This window comes from Anomaloglossus baeobatrachus, chromosome 9 (assembly GCF_048569485.1).
Source record: "Anomaloglossus baeobatrachus isolate aAnoBae1 chromosome 9, aAnoBae1.hap1, whole genome shotgun sequence".
Lineage (NCBI taxonomy): Eukaryota > Metazoa > Chordata > Amphibia > Anura > Aromobatidae > Anomaloglossus > Anomaloglossus baeobatrachus.
The window spans coordinates 47,436,885-47,459,673 of record NC_134361.1 but is presented as its reverse complement, the minus strand read 5'-3'; the positions used below and the strand labels follow the sequence as shown (position 1 = coordinate 47,459,673).

The window sequence follows — 22,789 nt, the reverse complement described above, 5'->3', positions numbered from 1 at the left end:
TTTGCCAATCCTTCCATTTCTTTAACCTCTAGGTGGCAGTGCTCATGCATGTAATGTGAAAACCTGTGCCATTACCATAGGCTTTAGGACAAGGTCTGGATGAGGCTTTCATATCACAGCCGAAAGCTGCAGCAATTATTTGATTTTTATTATTTAGAATTATGAACTAATAGATGAAAAGAAGGGAATTTTGTTTACTTACCGTAAATTCCTTTTCTTCTAGCTCCAATTGGGAGACCCAGACAATTGGGTGTATAGCTATTGCCTCTGGAGGCCACACAAAGTATTACACTTAAAAGTGTAAGGCCCCTCCCCTTCTGGCTATACACCCCCAGTGGGATCACTGGCTCACCAGTTTTAGTGCCAAAGCAAGAAGGAGGAAAGCCAATAACTGGTTTAAAGACCAATTCAATCCGAGGAAACATCGGAGAACTGAACCATACCACATGAACAACATGTGTACCCGAAAAAACAGAAAAACCCCGAGAAAACAGGGCGGGTGCTGGGTCTCCCAATTGGAGCTAGAAGAAAAGGAATTTACGGTAAGTAAACAAAATTCCCTTCTTCTTTGTCGCTCCATTGGGAGACCCAGACAATTGGGATGTCCAAAAGCAATCCCTGGGTGGGTAAAAGAATACCTCATGATAGGGCCGTCAAACGGCCCTCTCCTACAGGTGGCCAACCGCCGCCTGAATGACTTATCTACCTAGGCTGGCGTCTGCCGAAGCGTAGGTATGCATCTGATAATGCTTGGTAAAAGTAAGTAGACTCGACCAGGTGGGTGCCTGACACACCTGCTGAGCCGTAGCCTGGTGCCGTAATGCCCAGGATGCACCCACGGCTCTGGTAGAATGGGCCTTCGGCCTTGAGAGAACCAGAAGCCCAGTAGAACTGTAGGTTTCAAGAATTGGTTCCTCGAGCCCCCGAGCAAGGGTGGATCTGGAAGCTTGCGACTGTTTACGCCGACCAGCGACAAGGACAAAGAGTGCATCCGGGTGGCGCAGGAGCGCCATGCGGGAAGTAGAACCTGAGTGCTCTCACCAGAACCAACAGATGCAAATCTTTCTGAAATTGATGGACTGGACGAGGACACAAAGAAGGTGAGGTGATATCCTGATTGATATGAAAATGGGATACCACCTTAGGGAGAAATTCCGGAACCGGACGCAGAACTACCCTGTCCTGGTGAAGGACCAGGAAGGGAGTTTGTATGAGAGCGTTGCTAGCTCGGAAACTCTCCTAAGAGAAGGCCACTTCCCGTGAAAAACGGGAAGGGAGACATCCTTCAAAGGCTCGAAAGGCGGCATCTGGAGAGCAATTAGAACCTTGTTCAGATCTCAGGGCTCAAACGGCCGCTTGTACGGAGTGCTGAGAAGACAAACTCCCCGTAGGAACGTGCGTACCTGAGGAAGTCGTCGTTTCTGAAAAAATACAGATAGCGCTGAGACTTGTCCCTAAAGGGAACTGAGCGACAACCCATTTTCCTACCTAGATTGCAGGAAGGAAGGAAACATAGACGATGCAACCGGCCAGGGAGAAACACCCTGCGCCGAGCACCGAGATAAGAACATCTTCCACGTCCTGTGGTCAATCTTGGCGGACGTTGGTATGCTAGCCTGTCTCATGGTGGCAACCACGTCCTGAGGTAATCCTGACGACACTAGGTTCCAGGACTCAATGCCACACCATCCGGTTGAGGGCCGTAGAATTCAAATGGAAGAATGGCCCTTGAGACAGCTAGTCTGATTGGTCTGGTAGTGCCCCCGGTTAGCCTACCGTGAGGCACCACAGAACCGAGTACCACAACATCCTCGGCCAATTTGTAGCGACGAGGATGGCGCGGCCGCAGTCGGTCTTGATCTAGCGCAGTACTCTGGGCAACAATGCCAGAGGTGGCACCTAAGGTAGCTGGAACTGCGACCAATGCTGAACTAAGGCGTTTGCCGCCAGAGCTCGATGATTGTGAAACCGTGCCATGAAGCTGGCACATTGTTGTTGTGCCGTGACGCCATTAGATCGACGTCCGGCCTCTGTCAGCGGCGCCAGATCTCCTGAAACCCGTCCGGGTGAGGAGACCATACTCTTTCGGCCACACCTCAGCGACTTAGGAAGTCAGCTTCCTAGTTTCCACACTTGGGATGTGAATTGTGGATATGGTGGATGCCGTGTCTTCCACCCACATCAGAACCTGCCGGACTTCCTGGAAGGCTTGCCGGTTGCGCGTTCTTCCTTGGTGGTTGATGTATGCCACCGCTGTGGAGCTGTCCGACTGAAGTCGGATATGCTTGCTTTCCAGCCGCTGTTGGAAGGATTGTAGGGCAAGATACACTGCTCTGTGTTCAAGAACATTGATCTGAAGAGTGGACTCTTGCTGAGTCCACGTACCCTGAGCGCTGTAGTGGAGAAAAACTGCTCCCCACCCTGATAGACTCGCGTCTGTCGTAACTATCGCCCAGGACGGGGATAGGAAGGATCTTCTTTTTGACCAAGAGGTGAGAAGAAGCCACCACCGTAGAGATTCCTTGGCCGCCTGAGAAAGAACGACGACTCTGTTGAGGGACGTCGACTCCTCGTCCCATTGGCGGAGAATGTCCCATTGTAGTGGACGCAGTAAAACTGCGCGAAAGGAACTGCCTCCATTGCTACCATCTTACGTAGGAAGTGCATGAGGCGTCTCAATGTGTGCGACTGGTTCTTAAAGAAGAGCTTGCAGCCCGTAGTGAATGCTGTTTGTCTAGCGGCAGCTTCACTATCGCTGAGAGAGTAAGAAACTCTATGCCTAGATATGTTATCGATAGGGTCGGGGTCGGATCTGACTTTAAAAAGTTGATGATCCACCCAAAACTCTAGAGAGTCTCCAGCGCAACGTTCGGGCAGTGTTGGCATGTTTCCTAAGAGAGTGCCTTGACAAGTAGATCGTCTAAATACGGGACCACAGAGTGACCCTGAGAGTGCAGGACTGTGACTACTGCTGCCCTGACCTTGGCGAAGACCAGTTGGACTGTCGCTAGCCGGAAGGTAGAGCTACGAACAGAGGGTGTTCGTCTCCTATAACGAAGCGTAGAAACGCTAGTGCTCTGGATCAATCGGCACGTGTGGATAAGCATCCTTGATGCCTAATGATGCTAGGAAAAATCCTTGGGACCTTGAGGCGATGACATGGCGGAGGGATTCCATCCGGAACCGCCTGGTGTCCACGAGCTTGCTGAGCATTTTTAGATCCAGAACGGGACGGAACGGCCCGTTGTTATAGGTACCGCAAAGAATTTGGGGTAAAAACCCGTGACCTTGTTCCTGAAGAGGAACGGGGGTCATCACTCTTTCTGCCTATAGAGTGCACCCTGTTTGCAGAAGAGCAGCGGCCCGGCCGGGAGGTGAGAAATTCTGAAGAATCGAGTTGGAGGACGAGAAGTGAGCTCTATCCTGTACCCGTGAGACAGAATGTCTCACACTCAATGGTCATTGACCTATGGCAGCTAAATATCGCCAAGGCGGGAGAGCCTGCTACCGACCGAGGCCGCAAGTCATGAGGAAGCCGCCTTGGAAGCGGGTTTTCAGACTGTCGCTTTTTTGGGCGAGACTGAGCCCGCTAAGAATCTTAGCTCCTCTGATCCTTTTGAGTCCACATTGGACGAGGAAAAATGGGACCTGCCCGAGCCTCGAAAAGGCCGAAAACCCCGACTGCCTCTTGCTCTGTTGGGGTTTGTTGTGTCCGGGCTGAGGAAAGGATGAATCCTTACCCCTGGACTGTTTGATGGTTACATCCAACGCTCACCAAACAGTCGGTCAGCAGAAAAAGGCAACTGGTTAGGCAACCTTTTTTGGAAGCAGAATCAGCCTTCCATTCACTTAACGAGCAGACCAGGCTCTGCTTAAAAACACGGAGTAGCGGAGGCTACCGCCGCACGGTTCGCAGAGTCCAGGACAACCTGAATCGCGTAAGAAACAAATGCAGACATTTGAGAGGTTAAGGATGCCACCTGCGGCACAGATGTACGTGTAACCGTGTCAATCTGTGTAAGACAAGCTGAAATAGCTTGGAGTGCCCCAAGGGAGAGAATGCCGGAGCCAACGGTGCGCCGACAGCCTCATAGATGGCTTTCGACCAGAGATCCATCTGTCTGTCAGTGGCATCTTTGAGTTTGCAGTTCCATCTCCCACTGCAACTATGGATCTAGCTACAAGCCTGGAGATTGGAGGATGCCGCTCGGGACATTGGGTCCAGTCCTTGACCAAGTCAGGGGACAGGGATAACGTGTATCCTAAGCCGTTTGGAGAAGCGTATATCTGGATAAGCGTGGTGTTCCTGGACTGCCTCTCTGAAGGCAGAGTGGTCCAGAAAAATACGTGAAGCTGACTCCTCCACTGGAGGAGCTGTGAGAAATAACCCACATTCTATAGATGGACGCTATAAGATTATTTACTATGGCGTCACAATCAGGTGTATCCAGATTGAGAGCGGTCTCAGGATCAGAATCCTGAGCCGCTACTTCCGCCTCATTACACAGCGAGTCCTTCTGTTAGGACCCTGATGAAACCGAGGCCGCTCATAGCGAGCCCACCACAGCGAGTCCTGTCTGGGACTGACGTCCGTGCAGAGCCGTGACTCTGGGATGCGTGTGACATTCCCGGAGCTGTTAGTTATTCACACTGAGGGGGGCCATGGATCAATGATTCAACAGTGCCCATATTGTGAGAGACATGTCCGGACTGCTAGGCTTCTAGTATCATAGCCATAGTCTCAGAAAAACTGTCAGTAAATACTGCAGACACCGTCCTCATCCCCTGGCCATTAGTGCATACAATGGGAGTCTATGTACCTGCCGGCCTTATAGCCGTACATGCTGTACCAGCTGTATAGAAAAACATGTGGTTCTGCACCTTTGTTTTACACAGAGAATATGCTGATAACTCCTCCGCATAATCCAGGAGGGTATATACAACGTGCGACCAAACAGTGCAATGTATATAGTACAAGCATATCTATAAGTGCACTTCTGCACTAGTGGGGTTAGCACCACAGGTGCTGCTTAACGCCTGTTACAGCGATTGTGTGACTATCAGAATGCCAGGGTCTTCCACACTTGTCTCTGTATCGTACAGAAACTGACACTAATGGCTGCCGGTGTCCTTGTAGAGAAGGAAGCCGTGGGCGTGCCTGAGAAAGTGCGGGAATCCGGATTCACAGTGCACACAGTGAGAGGGGTGGAGTATGCAAAACATACTCCAGCTCTCAGCTCTGCTCTATGCAGCGTCACGCCCCTACCCTGACTGTCAGGGCTGTGGGCGGTAACGAAGGGAGACTAGGCCCAGAAGCCGGGGACTCGAGTTAACAGCGCGGCCGCCGTAAAAGCGCGGGCCGCGCTGAAGTCCCCGGCGCACCACAAGTGCCAGCCGCGCCGCAGTTCCAGCGGCCGGCGCGACCGATTCATAGAAGTGGCTAGCGTCCCGCCCCTCTCCTGACTGGCAGGTCTGGGGGCGGGAACGAACGGAAGCAGGCCGCAAAAGCCGGGGACTCTAGTTATCAGCGCGGCCGCCGTAAAAGCGCGGGCCGCGCTGAAGTCCCCGGCGCACCACAAGTGCCAGCCGCGCCGCTGCCAGCGGCCGGCGCGACCGATTCCTGGAAGTGGCCAGCGTCCCGCCCCTCTCCTGACTGGCAGGTCTGGGGGCGGGAACGAACGGAAGCAGGCCGCAAAAGCCGGGGACTCTAGTTATCAGCGCGGCCGCCGTAAAAGCGCAGGCCGCGCTGAAGTCCCCGGCGCACTACAAGTGCCAGCCGCGCCGCAGTCCCAGCGGCCGGCGCGACCAATTCCCATAAGTGAGCCTGCTTCAGCAAGGCTGAATGAGGCCATGGCACAGGCGCCGCAGCGCTGATGTCCCCCGGCGCACTACAACACCCAGCATGCTGCGGTGTGAGCGCCAAATGCACGGGGACACAGAGTACCTTGAGGAAGCAGGGCCATGTCCCTGATGTACTCCGCTCCATCCAGCATCTTCTCCAGGGGCTGTAGATGGAGCACGGTCTCAGTGCCTGGAGACCGGTAAATCCCACTTCACCCAGAGCCCTGTAAAAAGGGATGGGGAAGGAATCAGCATGTGGGCTCCTGCCGCCGTACCCGCAATGGGTACCTCAACCTTACAAACACCTCCGACATACAGTGGGGTGAGAAGGGAGCATGCTGGGGACACTATATGTGTCCTCTTTTCTTCCATCCGACATAGTCAGCAGCTGCTGCTGACTAAAAAGTGGAGCTATGCGTGGATGTGTTGCCTCCTTCGCACAAAGCACAAAACTGGTGAGCCAGTGATCCCACTGGGGGTGTATAGCCAGAAGGGGAGGGGCCTTACACTTTTAAGTGTAATACTTTGTGTGGCCTCCAGAGGCAATAGCTATACACCCAATTGTCTGGGTCTCCCAATGGAGCGACAAAGAAATTAAACTATTCTCCTCATTAAATTATTATCTGTCCCCAGTTTATTGCTGGGGGCTCAGGCAGGGAATCTTCATATTGTCAAGAAACCCTTCCAAAAGACACATTAGACATTTGTGGTCACTAACAAATTGGCCACATGGAAATTTCTGGTGTGTGTGTGTGTGTGTGTGTGTGTGTGTGTGTGTGTGTGATGGCACAAAAGGGGACCAGGATGGGACATTGCTACAAGAGGATCAGTACAGGGGACATTACTACAAGATGGGTACCTGCTTGAGCACATTAGTAAAAGAAGTCGAGTATGAGTACATTACTACAGGATGGGGACAAAGGTGGGGCACATTAGTAAAAGGGGACAAGGAGGGGGCACATGACTACAGGATGGGGTTAAGGAGGGGGCACATTACAATAGGATGGGAAGATTACTACAAGAAGGGGACAAGGATGAGGCACATTAGTTAAAGGGGACAAGGCTGGGGCACGTTACTATAGGATGGGGACAAGACTGGGGCACGTTACTACAGGATGAGCACATTACTATAGGATGGGGACAAGGATGGGGCACATTAGTTAAAGGGGACAAGGCTGGGGCACGATACTACAGGATGAGCACATTACTACAGGATGGGGACAAGGATGGTTCACATTAGTAAAAGGGGACAAGGCTGGGCACATTACTACAGGAGGGGGCACATGACTACAGGTTAGGGATAAGTATGGGATACATCTGTAAAAAGGGACAAGGATGGGCACATTACTTCAACAAGGGGAACATTACTAAAAGATGTTGGCCAAAATTACTATATGGTGCGAATTGGAAAACTATATTACTTACAAGAAAAGGATAAAATGTAAACAAAAATAACAGAAACAACAATAAAAAACATGGTACCAATAAAAATGTCACTTTCTCCTGCAATCAATGCGGCCCCTCAAATTATTTTTTTCTATGTGCGACCTATACACCCAGCCGTGTTTGAGATGCCTGGTCTATATGGTAGAACGTACCTGCCATGGGGTTGCAGTGGTCCGTATACTCTGGTATGACCTGCTGCTTCCTTTTACTCTCAATCCCATGTGGATCTGCAAATAGAAAATTCTGTCATTTCCCTGTGCCATCGCTCCGACTTGTCGCCTTGCCAATAAATCCCCCACGATGATACACACCCGGGCCGATGAGATCCTCAAAGGGAGGCGAGAGCCGTTGACGCTTTTTGCCTAATCCATATGAGTCTGTAGAAAAGATTAGTAGCTATGAGGAGATGCACAAACGGTCTGCGAGACTTGGACGTTTAAAAGGGATTAAAAAAAATTAAGACATTTTTAATATTTGCCTGCAGTGCTGATGTCATGTCGTCAGTGCTGCAGCCAATCAGGGAGCTCAGCGGCTCTGCACAGGTTGGCGTCGCGAGCCGTTGAGTTCATCGATTGGCTACGGCGCTGTCGATGTGACCAACTAAAGTGAATTTTAGCCTTGTATTAATAAAGTCTGTCGTCTTAAAAGGAATAACAGATTCACTCTCATCAACAATAACAAGAAAAAATTCCTGCACAAAATCTACAGGAAAAATTGACAAATCTACCTACAAATGGTGCAGAATTTGGGGTGGATCCTGCCTTATATTAAATTGCAGGGAATCGAGAAAGTCAAAATTCGACATCAAACCTCAATTGTAGATTTTCATTTTCTCGTTAAACTGATGGGAAAAAAAATATGCACCACCCCCGCCACCGCTCCACAACAAACTGACAAGCTGCAAATTTAAAATATACTCTGCATGTCAATTTACAGGAGGGTGTGTATATGTATATATACAGTACAGACCAAAAGTTTGGACACACCTTTTCATCTCTAGAACAACTATTAAGAGGAGACTATGTGCAGCAGCCTTCATGGTAAAATAGCTGCTAGGAAACCACAGGCAACAAGCAGAAGAGACTTGTTTGGGCCAAAGAACACAAGGAATGGACATTAGACCAGTGGAAATCCGTGCTTTGGTCTGATGAGTCCAAATTTGAGATCTTTGGATCCAGCCACCGTGTCTTTGTAGAAAAGGTGAACGGATGGATTCTACATGGCTGGTTCCCACCGTGAAGCATGGAGGAGGAGGTGTGATGGTGTGGGGGGGCTTTGCTGGTGACACTATTGGGGATTTATTCAACATTGAAGGCATACAGAACCAGCATGACTACCACAGCATCTTGCAGCGGCGTGCTATTCCATCTGGTTTGCGTTTAGTTGGACCATCATTTATTTTCAACAGGACAATGACCCCAAACACACCTCCAGGCTGTGTAAGGGCTATTTGACTATGAAGGAGAGTGATGGGGTGCTACGCCAGATGACCTGGCCTCCACAGTCACCAGACCTGAACCCAATCGAGATGGATTGGGGTGAGCTGGTCCGCAGAGTGAAGGCAAAAGGGCCAACAAGTGCTAAGCATTTCTGGGAACTCCTTCAAGACTGTTGGAAAACCATTTCCGGTGACTACCTCTTGAAGCTCATCAAGAGAATGCCAAGAGTGTGCAAAGCAGTAATCAAAGCAAAAGGTGGCTACTTTGAAGAATGTAGAATATAAGACTTAAAAAAGTGTGAAACAACTGAAAATAAGTATTTCATTCCACATGTGTTAATTCATAGTTTTGATGCCTTCAATGTGAATCTACACTTTTTAAGAGTCCTGAAAATAAAGAAAACTCTTTGAATGCGAATGTGTGTGTCCAAACTTCCAAACTTTTGGTCTGTACTGTGTGTGTATATATAATATATATATATATATATATATATATATATATATATATATATATATATATATATATATATATATATATATATATATATATATATATATATATATATATATATATATATACATACACACATATATATACACATATATACACACACCTACACATTCATTTATTATTTTTTGCCGCTACTTTAATCCGCTGTGGAGCTTAGGTGGTGGAATAAATGGAGATATAATACAAATTGCTCAACGTTACTTACTGATTTCTCGGGGCATGTATGTGAAGATCATCGCCTCGCTGCGGATCTTGTCTCCCATCCTCTCCAGACACACATGGACAGGAGCCGGGTTCTTTATGTGCAGATCACGGTACGGCGGCGTCTTCAGGACAATGGCGATCTGTCTGTGAACATCGGCTTGAGAGAAATCTGCAAAAGCCTGCCATTCCCCTTCCAAGAACACAACCTTGATATCCTCTGGAGGAAGACACCAAACGTTACTGCAATATACACGAGCACCATATTGGACACAACAGCTACTGATCATCGGTTTGTTAGAGCTCCAGGCATAGAAATCTATGGACAAAGTCAAATGGGCCCAGGATCACAGATCTTATTACATGGACATAGAAGAGACCAGATCGGTCAGAACTGAAAATGTCAAGCAGCTTAAGAAACCCATACTGACAACCCAAGGATCTTCTGGGATCTGTGGTGATCTCTCACCTTTCTGCACTTTGTCGCATAGGATATAAAGCTCATCTCCGCCATCACAACGGCCGTGATCTTTATTCATCCGGCAGATCTTCAGCTCCGAAGTGTTAGTGGATTCTGTGATGATGAATGGAAGAGTTTAGCTCAGATACAAGATCGCATTTAATGACCTTCCCACCCTTATCCTTAGGATAGGTCATCAATGTCTGATCGCTAAGGGTCTGACACCCAGTACCCACCCCCGCTGATCAGCTATAACCAGTGACCGCGGCAGGAAATTATCAGTTCCGGAGCTCATCCATCTTCTGACAGTGGCCACGACTGGGTACTGCACATCCCCCTCCCATTCAAATCAACAGGAGGTGGATGTGCAGTATCCGGCCGCTATTAGAAGATAGAGCAACTCCGGAACGGAGCCGTCAATATCTGAGCAATGAGAAAACGAACACTTTTCTTTACATATAGTTGCCTAGGAGACCGACCACCACTGCTGCTGTGTATTGTGTGAGCACTGCACTGAAGCGGTCTGGGATTAGGAGGTAACCGGGCGCTCCAGCGATCCTGGCCAGCTTCAAAACAGCGCTCAATAGAATAGAGCTAACAAGCATTGAGCACATTCTACTGTCCAGCAGCAGTGGTCGGTCTCCAAGGCAACGATCTGTAAACAAAGGAAAAGTGTTAATATCTCAAGAATGGCTCAAAATTTTAATAAGCAGTAAATTGAAAAACTACTTATTTTTACAAGCTCTATCTGACGATCAACATGTATGAAGAAGGGAATAGCCCCTTTAATTATCAGGATACTTACTTTTATCATACACCGATTCTGACAGCACAGGCCCGATACATATTCGTTGTCCGGCTAGGGTAGTATACCAAGCCTGGAAGCAGAGCCTGACAACATTCAGATCCACCTCTTCATGGTGCCGCCACATGCCGGCTATTGGGAAGGAAAAAGTCGCCATGATACTATTCACTCAATATACAGTATATAGAGGCTACATGTACATATACTCCACATATATACATACATATATACATATATATACACATATATACATATAGATACATATATACACATATATACATATAGATACATATATATACACACATATACATATATACACATATATACACATACATATATATACACACATATACATATACACATATATACATATATATATACATATATACATATATATATACATATATATACATACATACATATATATACATACACTATATATATATACACTAATATATATATATATATATATATATACACACACACATACATACACATACACTGTTCATGCATTACCACAATATAACGTCACCTCTAGTCCAGACTCGGCAGTCAGCACTCACCATTGTATGGATCTATTCCCAAACTCAGCCTTTTCTTGACAGCCGACTCAATTTCCTTTTTGCGGACGCACTGGATCCCCAGATTACTGAAGCTGGAAAATAAAAAAAAAAAGCATAGTTCCGGGATCTGATCACACAAATACTCAACAACAATAATACCGTAGGGTTAAAGGGTAACTCCAACCCAAGGGCACAGATCCACCACTACTTAATATCTCCTGCTGCAGGGGGAAAGGGGAATAAACCTGCCTTTGGAGCGAATGGTTGGAGATGGGATGTTTTTTTTATTTAAAGGGGTTGTCCATTCAAAAAACGTACAATGCTACTAAGTAGTAAAAAAAAAAGTAATTAAAGGGATTTTCTATTGAAGTGTGGGAACCCCTTTAATGTTGGAATTTCTCTGCAGTTACAGATTTAGATTTATTAATAAATTAAATGGATTGTACCGTATTTTTCGTTTTATAAGATGCACTGGATTATAAGACGCACCCCAAATTTAGAGGAGAATAAAGGAAAAAAATTTAATGTTAAAATGAGGGTCCATCTTATAATCCTAGTGCCTCTTATATTGACTCACCAGGAGGGGAGCGGTGGTGGTGGAGAGGCTCAGGAAGATCACAGGAGGCAAAGTTGGTGAGGTTGCAGGATCGGAGGATAAGGTGTCGCGGTTCTGGATAGTCAGTGATACTGCAGGCTTGGGGTGTTGCGGCGGCGGGCGCCACTGATCTGCCGGTGGGCTCCATTGAAAATTGCCCGCAGTTGACGCGATGGACTTCAAGAAAATGGCCAAGTGTGCAGATTGGCCTCTATGGCCATTTTCTTGAAGTCCATTGTGTCAACTGTAGGTAATTCAATGGAGCCCACTGTCAGATCAATGGCACCCGCTACATCGCCAATCCTCCGTCCTGTGACCCTCCTGAGCCGCTCCACTGCAGTGACACCCCCTTTCCGAGCCCTCAGTGTAGCCGACCCTGCCTCCTGTGACCTTGCTCCACCACAGTCGCTCCGGTAAGCCATATCCGGATTATAAGATGCAGCCCCATTTTACCTCTAGTTTTGGGGGAAAAAAAGTGTGTCAAATAATCCGGAAAATAGGGTAAGTTCCTAATAAAAACTTTAACAAGGGCATTGATGGTATAACAGTAACAAACGGAGGTATACTCACCTTCCATCACCCCTGGGGATCAAACAGAGGCCAATCCGGTGGTCAGTAACATGGCATAACCGCTCTACTGTCACAAGACTGTTGAGGCTTATGATTGGCTGGAGCAATCAGGTGACTAGGAGAGCATCACATGTTTCAAGTCACAAGACTGCTGCAGCCAATCACAGGCTTGTGACAGAAGAACAGTAACATTGTGAACTCCAGTCCAGAGAAGCTTGTGCTGGACCCTCAGAAGGTAAAAAGCAAGAGACTACGGCTCAGTTTGTAAGTTTTCAGCCATTAATGCTCAAATTTAAAGTTTTTATTATGTCAACAGAATCCCTTTAAATTAACTACAGTCTAAATTTCCCTAATTTCTTAGTTACACATACAGTATAAGATCTGACCATGTTGCTCAGACCGTTCTATCATTATTACGTTGCCCCCTCTTCCTCGTCGCCGGCTCACCTATGCTGGGCTTGGCCTTTATCATCAGGATGCAGCGTAATCTCACAAATTCCTTTACTGCAGTCCTTGCCCACCAGTCCGTGAGGGTGGATCCGAAAAGGGGCATCCTTCCAAACAAGGCACACTTTGACTTCGACCTCGTGAATTCCTCCGCAGTTTAATAGCTGCAGGTGACAAGACCAGAAAGGTGACGGATCTGCTGAGGCGGGAAGGTGGAGAAATCTTAGGTACTTTCCACAGGAGGGTCAACGGTAAATATAATTACAGCACAATCCAAGCGAGTAACTGTGTACCCAAGAAATATAAACCAACCCTGCACGTGGCAACAACCTTAATAATACAACCTCTGGGACCATAAATCCAGAATGCTGGGACAAAAAAGGTCTGTGCCAGCTGTAAATGACTGCCGACACTGCTGGGGTAAGTGTACAGAGGAAGCATGACTGGCACCAAGGAGCCACCAGGGTGCCGAGGAGACACCGAGGTTCCGGGAAGCCAACGGGGTGTCGGGGAGACACAGAGGTGCCGGGAAGCCAACGGGGTGTCGGAGAGACACAGAAGTGCCGGGAAGCCAACAGGGTGTCGGGAAGCCAACGGGGTGTCGGGGAGACACAGAGGTGTCGGGAAGCCAACGGGGTGTCGGGGAGACACAGAGGTGCCGGGAAGACAACAAGGTGTCGGAGAGACACAGAGGTGCCGGGAAGCCAACGGGGTGTCGGGGAGACACAGAAGTGCCGGAGAGCCAACGGGGTGTCGGGGAGACACAGAAGTGCCGGAGAGCCAAAGGGGTGTCGGGGAGACACAGAGGTGCTGGGAAGCCAACGGGGTGTCGGGAAACCAGGTCAACATTCAAGCATTAACATGGTGGAAGTGAAAAACCAAGCTAAATCGGTGCTCAGACGTCTCCAACCTGACTCTGCAACTGTGTAAACACAATGCGTTTTTATAACGTTTTTTTTTTTATGCGTTTGAGTGCCAAAAAAACCGAAAGGTTTCATGATGGCAGAGAAGACAATGAGAATCCTGAAATCCCATGCACAAATTGAGTATTTGCTTCTTAAATTTGGTGAAGAAATAAATCTGCAGCAGGTCAATTCTTTCAGCCTTTTGCGGCCGTTTTCTGTGGCAGCCTCAATACAACAACATCTGGGACCAAAAATTCTTTCAGCATTTTTTGCGGCAGTTTATCCTGAAAACATGGCAAAAAGGCACAAAAATGTGGCAAAAAAAAAAAAAAATTAAATAAATAAAAAATGGTGGCAAAAAGGGTGGCACAAAAAAGGGTGGCACAAAAAAGGTACCGAAGATGTGGCAATAAGGCACAAAAAAGGTGGTAAAAAAAAGTGCCAAAATCGCACAGAAAACGCACCAAAAATATGGCAAAAAAGGCACCGAAAACATGGCAAAAACGCACGTTTTTTACAACTGTGATTCCTGCCAAGAGGTGCAGAAATTTCTGCACCAAATATTAACCGTACGCATATACCGCTGTTTTTATTCATACCATTATCCAGACACTGTTCATGACTTTCCTTAATGACATCAATAAACGCCGCACATATGCTCAGCCAACTGTGATGTAAGTCACACTGTAACCCTTAAATTTTTAATTTTTCCATGTTTTTAAATGGATAAAATTGCACAGTTCTTGTAAAAAATATATAAATGTTTATAATATATATATATTATATATATATATATATATATATATATATATATATATATATATATATAAATATAATGAACTTTGCAATTTATTTGTTAAAAAAAAACTCTTGTTTCTTATTGTTTATGGCTCATATGCACCATGCTTACAAGGTCTTATCCATTGAGCTTGTAAGGGCTGCTCTGCTCCCGGCTGGATTGCTAGTCTTCAATGTTAGCTTCTTATCCGGCAGGTTAACCCTTAAAATGATAAAACTTACTGAAATTCAGAAATATTATCCTAGTCTGTAAAGTATTTCACTTGTTAAGGCAGAAGTTTGTTCTCCAGAGCTGCTCTTCCTTCAGTAACTGAGACAAGAAGTTGCTTGGTTTTGTTTTTTCAGTCTCCGCTTTTTCCTCGTCACTGATTTTTGGGACTTTGAGGCAACATTGGCTGCACAATATGAAGATCACAAGATAACATCATGACTAACGACTGCCCAAATGGTCGCACCGCAGCACCAAACATAATGGGACCGTTGTAAAAACCCTCAATTTTGCTGGATTTTTGGTTCCAGGTCGGATGCAGCTTTTTCATTAGAGAGCACATATAAATCCCGAGCCACCGAGACTTGTTTACGATTCAGTTGAGGGTTGTTTTTTTTTCGTATCTACATGTCTGAGATTTGATGTTGCATAACCAAAATCGCCTGGTGCCTGATCGGATTAATGACAAAGCCGGGACACCAACTACACCCATATTGGTGATATTAATTTCAATGGAAGAGCAGCCACGAATCTGGGAAGAAAACTGCTCTAATATTTCATTTGAATGCAAAAAAGCAAAAACAAAAAACAAAACACAGCAGTAATAACAACAACACAATAGTAATAATAATATTTCATTACATCATTTTGATAAAATAATGGAAAATGTGTCTACAAACACAGGAGCAATGTCCTCACCGCAATAGCAGGAAGCGTCTTGCTGTTTTCGGTGCTGCCTTCCCCGAGGATACTGCCCGCTGACCTCCCCTCGCACTGGTACCGGAACCGCATCCCTCGCTGTTTTGGCTGCTCCGTAATAATTAATTGTGGTGCAGGAGTGTTCTGGCATGGGTTCCAGTTTGGGGTGACCGGCTCCACTGTGGATGTCCCTGGGGCAACAGTGACTGTGTTGAGGATGGAATCACACGCCCATGTGGGTCTGGATTCATCATAAATGAACTCCATGACGTCTTCTATGAAAATAGAGAGAAATAAAAAAAAAGAAATGCGCAAAAATTGGATGACGGGTTTAGAGGTGAGATCATACTACTTGGTACATTGGCTGGGAAATCCCATTTTCTCTGTTTTGTCACAGCTCGAAAACATTGTTGCCTGCGTGTAACAACTTATGACTCACAATGTCCAGGTGGCACACAACTTAATGCTCGCGAGCACCAACAGACAAGAGGACGTCACCGACCAGTAGTGCACGGCGCTGCACCTTCTATCATCTCCGCAGCAATGGCGGCCCACCTCCGAGTGTCATGTAATCAGAGGTTATACATATTTATTGTTATAGGAATTTTAGTCTCATATTAATAACTCAATATTATAAGTAAATTCTCTGTACTCATTCTGTATCTACTGATGTATGGAGAGAAGGAGAGTAAGCCATACCTGCAAACTCTGCTTATCTATGCTTCTCCTGTTTGGACAATATTGCAGGAGATGAAAAATGTATCCAAGGACAAACAACATAGTTTCTAAAGTAAATTATTGTTACAAGTTCCTTTTCTGGTGGGCTGGAAATTAACCCCTTCAACCCCAGGCGATTTTCCGTTTTTGCTCCCCTTCTTCCGAGAGCTGTATCTTTTTTTATTTTTTGTCAATCTTGCCACATGATGGCTTGTTTTTTTGCGGCACGAATTCTACTTTTAAATTAAACCATGGGTTGTACCATATAGTGTACTGGAAAACGGCAAAATAAAATTCCAAGTGCAGAAAAATTGCAAAAAAAAAGTGGGACTGCACGATTGTTTTGGGAGAATTTTATTCATGGTGTTCACTTTATGATAAAAGTGATGTGTCAGTGTGATGCCTCAGGTCGGTACGAGTTCATAGATACCAAACATGTATAGGTTTACTTTTAGCTAAGAGGTTAAAAAAAATTCAGACATTTGTCCAAAAAAGTGGCACATTTTTTGCGCCATTTTCCGCGACCCGAAGCGCTCTCATTTTTCGGGATGTAGGGCTCATTGTTGGCTTATTTTTTGCGTCTCAAGCTGACCTTTTTAACAGTACCATTTTTGCGCAAATGCTACGTTTTGATCGCCAGTTATTGCATTTTATGGTGACCAAAAAACTTAATTTTGGCGTTTGGAATTTTTTTTTTTACCACTACGCCATTTATCGATCATATTAATTGATTTTATATTTCCATACATCGGGCATTTCTGAACACGGCGATACCAAATGTGTTTATTTTTTTAACCCTTTCATTTTCAATGGGGGGCGATTTGAACTTTTAGGTTTTTTTCTTTTAGATTTATTAAAAATAATTTTTTAAAATTTTATTTTACTAGTTCCCCTAGGGGACTATAAGGATAAGCAGTCTGATCACTGATTCATTTCTCCTGATCAAAGCAGCACAGCAGAAATGCTGCTCTCCTATTACAGTTGCTGCTCTGCCAGCTGTAACAGGAATTGAGTCATCATAGTGAAAGGAGTCATCACATGACCCTGTGCTACCATGACAACCATCGGCTTCCCCATGACCGCGTCACGAGGCCTCCGATGGCAGTGAGGAAAGGCGATTTCCCTGCTACAGTGCTTTAAATCACGCTCATATTTGACAGCGCGATTTAAGGGGTTAACAGGCGCGGGTGAATCGCGGATCCACCTGCACCTGCGAGGCACACGTCTGCTGTTCAAATCAGCAGACATGTGCGAAGATCATCACCGGCTCAGCGCAGCAGCCGGGTGTGATCACCCCATCATGATTTAGGACGTACCGTTACGCCCTAGGTTGTGAAGGGGTAAAGAGACATTTTCAAGGTTAAGATGATACGTGATTTTTGCAGCTATTGCTTTGAAATATTACCATAAAAATAACAGATGTAATCCTAAAAGGTCAGACATTCTTGCATTTTGCTCCCGGGAGGTGCTTTTGAGCTGTCTCCTCATATATGAGAATAAAGTCTTCACGAGAGCAGATGTCTACAGCTTCCTTGATTGATAAATAATAAATTTCCCTGTCATTTATATGCAACGGAGCAAGCCCAAACGCTATGGGGTTCATAAACATATCCAGTGGGTCACCATTACGAAGTGCAGCGGTCATCACCATTTTCTATGGAAGTCCGAATGGACCAGGGATTTTGAACCGCAAGCACCCGGTTTGTTATTCTGCTGAATTTGCTTTGTGCACTACCAATTAAACCCTCTGCACAGTATTTGTAGAAAGCGTAGAAAGGGTTCATGAGAATATGAAAATAATCATTAAGGGTGTTGCCCTGGACAGTTATATCGATGATGTATTCTGAGGATTATGCGGGCGTCACACGAAACGATCTATCGTGTGATGCATCGTCGGGGTCACGGTTTTCGTGACGCACATCCGGCATCGTTTGTGACGTCGTTTCGTGCGACACCTCCGAGCGACGCAGAATCGCTCACAAATCGTAAGTCGTGTACTCGTTACTTATTTTAAAAAAATTGTTTATTTTTAATGGCGCCGATTGTTCATCGTACCCAAGGCAGCACACATTGCTCCGTGTGGCACCCCGGGAACAATGAACAGAGCTTACCTGCGTCCCGCAGCTCCCGCCGGCTTTGCGAAAGGAAGGAGGTGGGCGGAATGTTTACGTCCCGCTCATCTCCGCCCCTCCGCTTCTATTGGCCGGCCTCTGTGCGACATCGCTGTGACGCCGCCCTTCAGGAAGTGGATGTTCGCCGCCCACAGCGAGGTCGCACAGCAGGTAAGTACGTGTGACGGGGGGTTAATGACTTTGTGCGCCACGGGCAACTAATTACCCGTGACGCACAAACGACGGGGGTGGGTACAATCACTTGTGCAATCACACGATAGATCGTACCGTGTGAAGCCCGCATTAGTCATCAATATCACATCAGTGGGGCTCTGACATCCGGCAACTCTACCGATCAGCTGTAATCAGCAGGCAGATATAAGAATGTACGGTGCAGAAAAGCGCGTCTGTACACGGTGTAGAGATCATTCCTGGGTACTGCAGTTCAGAAAGTAATGGAAGCTCAGCTGCTGCGCCTGCGAACAGCCATTACACGATTTACAGAGCTGTGCTGTTCCAGCTCTACAAATGGTGCACCTTCAGTTGCAAACCTGAGTGGTGTTACACCTTCACTGATAGGAAACTGTCCTGGAAAACCTCTTTAAAGAGAACCTGTCATGCTGGTTAACACTCTTTACTTGCAGATACAGGATTCATTTGCATGAAAAAAGATCAAATCAATACTGGAGCAGCAGCCGCAGGGAGAAAATTAACTTCTATCCTCCCTTCAGCTGCTCGCTTTCAGTCATCAGGGAGCGGTAACAGTAACCGCTCATTATACATTGAGCGCTGCTGTAATCACTCATCAGTACATTGATTGACAACCTGGGTAGGCTATCAATCAATGTACCAGAATGGAATTACGGTCACACTCACAGTATAAAGAGAGGTTCCTGCACCGTCCCAACGACTAAGTGAGTGGCTGCCTGCGGGGATAAAAGTTAATTTCCTCCTAGTTACCACTGCTCCAATAATGAAGACACAGTTGTATCACCATTAACCCATAGAATAAACCTATATCTGCAGAGAAAGATCAAGTTCCTCTTCACTTGCTTGTTGCAGTACCTTGCAATGTGACCCCAATGAATTGCACTCTGCAGTAATGGAGCAGTGGCATACAGTGATCTTTGGGCTCGCATCCTATACTATGGCGTAAGTCGCCGTGTAGCCCCAACCTAAAATTTGCCTATAAATCTGGACTGTCCTGTACTCCAGAGCTGCATTCACACTTCTACTGACTCTAGAACTGGCATTTCCCAGCATAGCTTACCCACTCACACCACAGTTATTTGCATTCTGTGTAGTCTTTACTCTAAAAATCAACTTTACAAGTAATAGAAGTTCATATAGATCATTAGGGGGGGTATTTTGGAAACCTTGTCAACAGTTTTCAATTGCAATGCAGCTGTGAGAATACAGCTCTGGGGTATATTACAGCAAAACTCCGGAGAAGTACAAGTAATGCGATGGATTTGCAAAGTTACTCAACTTTTTGAATATAATTAGATGGAAAGGTGGACATGCTCTCCATTGAAGTCTATGGGAATTATGGAGTGACCTGTGCATGCAGCCAGGGCTTCAGTGACGGACAGGGTCCCTTAGGTGGCCCTTATGACATACCATGACATTTTAGTTTGGGAATACCCCTTTTCTTTACTTTCTATTCCCTTTTTCTAAAAGTGAGAAGTGAGAGTGGTGCAGAACTCGCAAGGATTTATTGACCAGATAATTCTCATGAACTCGTATCCTCTAACGAGAAGAAAAAGAGAATTCCCCTTTATTCCGACTCCATTCCAGATCTGCACACATCCGACTGCAGCCGTCATCTCTGCTAAAGTAATTTTACTTTTTCCACTGAGTCAGGATCGCCCTTCCAGGGACGGAGACATTTCCAGGACTCATATGGCTTTTACTGCGACTTAAGCCAGTAATGGAGATGATGTATATCACTAGAAGGGTGCCAAATCTGAAAAGAGGGGTTTCAGTAACACAAAAAGAATGCAGAACGTCCATTAAGTTAATCCAGTCACCAATCATACATAAGGGACCACTGATCAGCTTGTACAATGTTGTACTACAGCGCCACACCCGTGCGCAGGTGGTGTGTGGTATAGCAGCCTAGCTTCATTCACTGAACTGCGATACCATTCACATACTGTGGTCAGGTGTAGTGCTGTATTTGGGGGGGGAAAAAAATAAAAAATAAAAAAAAATTAACCATTCTGTACAACCCCTTTAAATTTAAAGTTTCCCCCCACAAACAAAGTATATTTTAAATTAATAAATCTTGGAATAATAATAATTTCCACAATTGGATGCGTTTAAAAAATATGTTCCTGTGCTGAGATATTCTGGAGACAAAGCCAAAATACTGACTCCTGTGATAAAACAGGCAGGGAAATATGTTAAGCAACACCTTCGAACCCCTGCTGCCCACAAAGTAGATTTTAATGAATAGATCTTGGAATAATAATAATTTTATTCATTTATATAGCGCTATTAATTCCACAGCGCTTTACATACATTGGCAACACTGTCCCCATTGGGGCTCACAATCTAGAGTCCCTATCTGTATGTCTTTGGAGTGCGGGAGGAAACCGGAGAACCCGGAGGAAACCCACGCAAACACGGGGAGAACATACAAACTCCTTGCAGACGGTGTCCTTGGTGGGATTTGAACCCAGGACCCCAGCGCTGTAAGGTTGCAGTGCTAACCACTGAGCCACCGTGAATAATAAGACGTTCAACAATTGGATGTGTTTAAAAAAATATGTCCTTGTTGTGAGATAATCTGGAGACAAAGCAGAAATATTCACTCCTGTGATAAAACAGGCAGGGAAAAGTGGGAGCTCAAAAAGCAGCCGCTGCAAATCCCTGCAGCCCACGAAGTACAATTTAATCACTAGATCTTGGAATAATAATAATTTCCACAATTGGATGTGTTTTTAATAAAAATGTTCTTGTGCTGAGATAATCTGGAGGCAAAGCCGAAACACTCACTCCTGTGATAACACAGGCAAGGAAATATGGTAGCTCAGAAAGCAGCACCTGTGAATCCCTGCTGCCCACAAAGTACAGTTTAATTAATACATCTTGGAATAATAAGTTCACCAATTGGATGTATTTAAAACAATTGTTCCTGTGCTGAGATAATCTGGAGACAAAGCAGAAACACTCACTCCTGTGATAAAACAGGTAGGGAAAAAGTGGTAGCTCAGACAGCAGCAGCTACGAATCCCTGCTGTCTTCTTCTCTGCAATCATAAGTGACTTCTGCTTTCTGTCTTGGCCAGAAACTGCGGTATGTGACCACCATGAATTGGATCTATTCATTAAAATGTACTTTGTGAATAATCCCTTTAAAAGTTATTCCCATCTTCATAGATGTTAACACTTTTCTTTTGTTTACAGATGGTTGCTTTGGAGACCGACCACCCTTACTATCTAATATGTAAGAACAGCTCTGAAGCCGGCCAGGATCAGGAAGCAACCGTGCGCTCCAGCGATGCTGGTCAGCTTCTAAACAGCGCTTACAAGCGCAATAGAAAAAAAAAGCTTGTATGGACTCAGCGTGTCTAGCAATGGTGGTCGGTTTCCAAGGCAACAAGGTGTAAGCAGACAAGAAAAGTGCCAATATCTAAAGAAGGGATGAAAATTTTAACAAGTAGTAAATGGCAAACTTGCTTGTATTTACACATATTATCCTAAACATATTTGATTATGAAGATGGGAATAACCCCTTTAACCCCTTGAAAATGTATATCTGAAGGCGTCTGCTGTTCAGTGATAATCCAGTCATGTGGCGAACAACAGTATCATTTAATATTGAAGCATCTTTTCTTAAAGCTCTAGGTTCTGTTGTTCCTCAGTTGTTCCTCCTGGAAATATCTGATAAGTGGGTAATTCCAAATTCCCTTTGTTTAAAGGGTTATGCGGAACTACACCATCCTTAGGATAGGTCATGAGTTTCAGATTAGTGGGGGTTCAACAGCCAGCACCCCAGCCTCCCCCTCAATCAGCTGTGTGCATATCCCATGGATACCGGAAACAGCATCGCTCCATACTCTACACTGATAATGCAGCTCATCTCCTATTGAAGTGAATGAGAGCTGAGCTGCAGTACCCAAGAATGGCCACTACACAGTGTGTGGCGCTGTGGTCTCCTCGCGCCATAAACTGTGTATTCCCAGCGGCTGCTGGAGCTGAAAACAGTGGGTGTCATGTATCGGACCCTCGGTGATCTGATATTGGTGACCCATCCTAATATCAGAGTTCTGGACGACCACCTTAAAGGATTTATAGAGGCCACAAGTGTCCAAAGATCAAAATATAAAGGGTTGTCCAGTGAAGGCTTACTGATTAGTGGCGTCTTCGCGTTGTATATGGTGTGTTCCCGGCAGCTGCAGGAACTGAAAACAGCGGGTGTCAAGTATCGGACCCCCCCGATCCGATATTGGTGGCTTATCCTAATATCA

At 45.8% G+C, this 22,789-nt stretch overlaps 1 protein-coding gene across 3 annotated transcripts in view; it reads right to left on the bottom strand.

Annotated features, from left to right (window-relative positions):
* The window catches only part of RELB (RELB proto-oncogene, NF-kB subunit), a 58,447-nt gene that overhangs the window by 2,518 nt on the left and 33,140 nt on the right, over positions 1-22,789 (bottom strand). For all 3 annotated transcript variants that reach the window (XM_075323675.1, XM_075323678.1, XM_075323676.1), the window contains exons 3-10: positions 15,488-15,762; positions 12,878-13,041; positions 11,266-11,357; positions 10,703-10,834; positions 9,907-10,011; positions 9,442-9,657; positions 7,599-7,664; positions 7,440-7,514 (exon numbers count right to left, since the gene is read on the bottom strand). In XM_075323675.1, the coding sequence (XP_075179790.1) occupies positions 7,440-7,514; positions 7,599-7,664; positions 9,442-9,657; positions 9,907-10,011; positions 10,703-10,834; positions 11,266-11,357; positions 12,878-13,041; positions 15,488-15,762 (1,125 nt within the window). The remainder of the gene's footprint in view (positions 1-7,439; positions 7,515-7,598; positions 7,665-9,441; positions 9,658-9,906; positions 10,012-10,702; positions 10,835-11,265; positions 11,358-12,877; positions 13,042-15,487; positions 15,763-22,789) is intronic.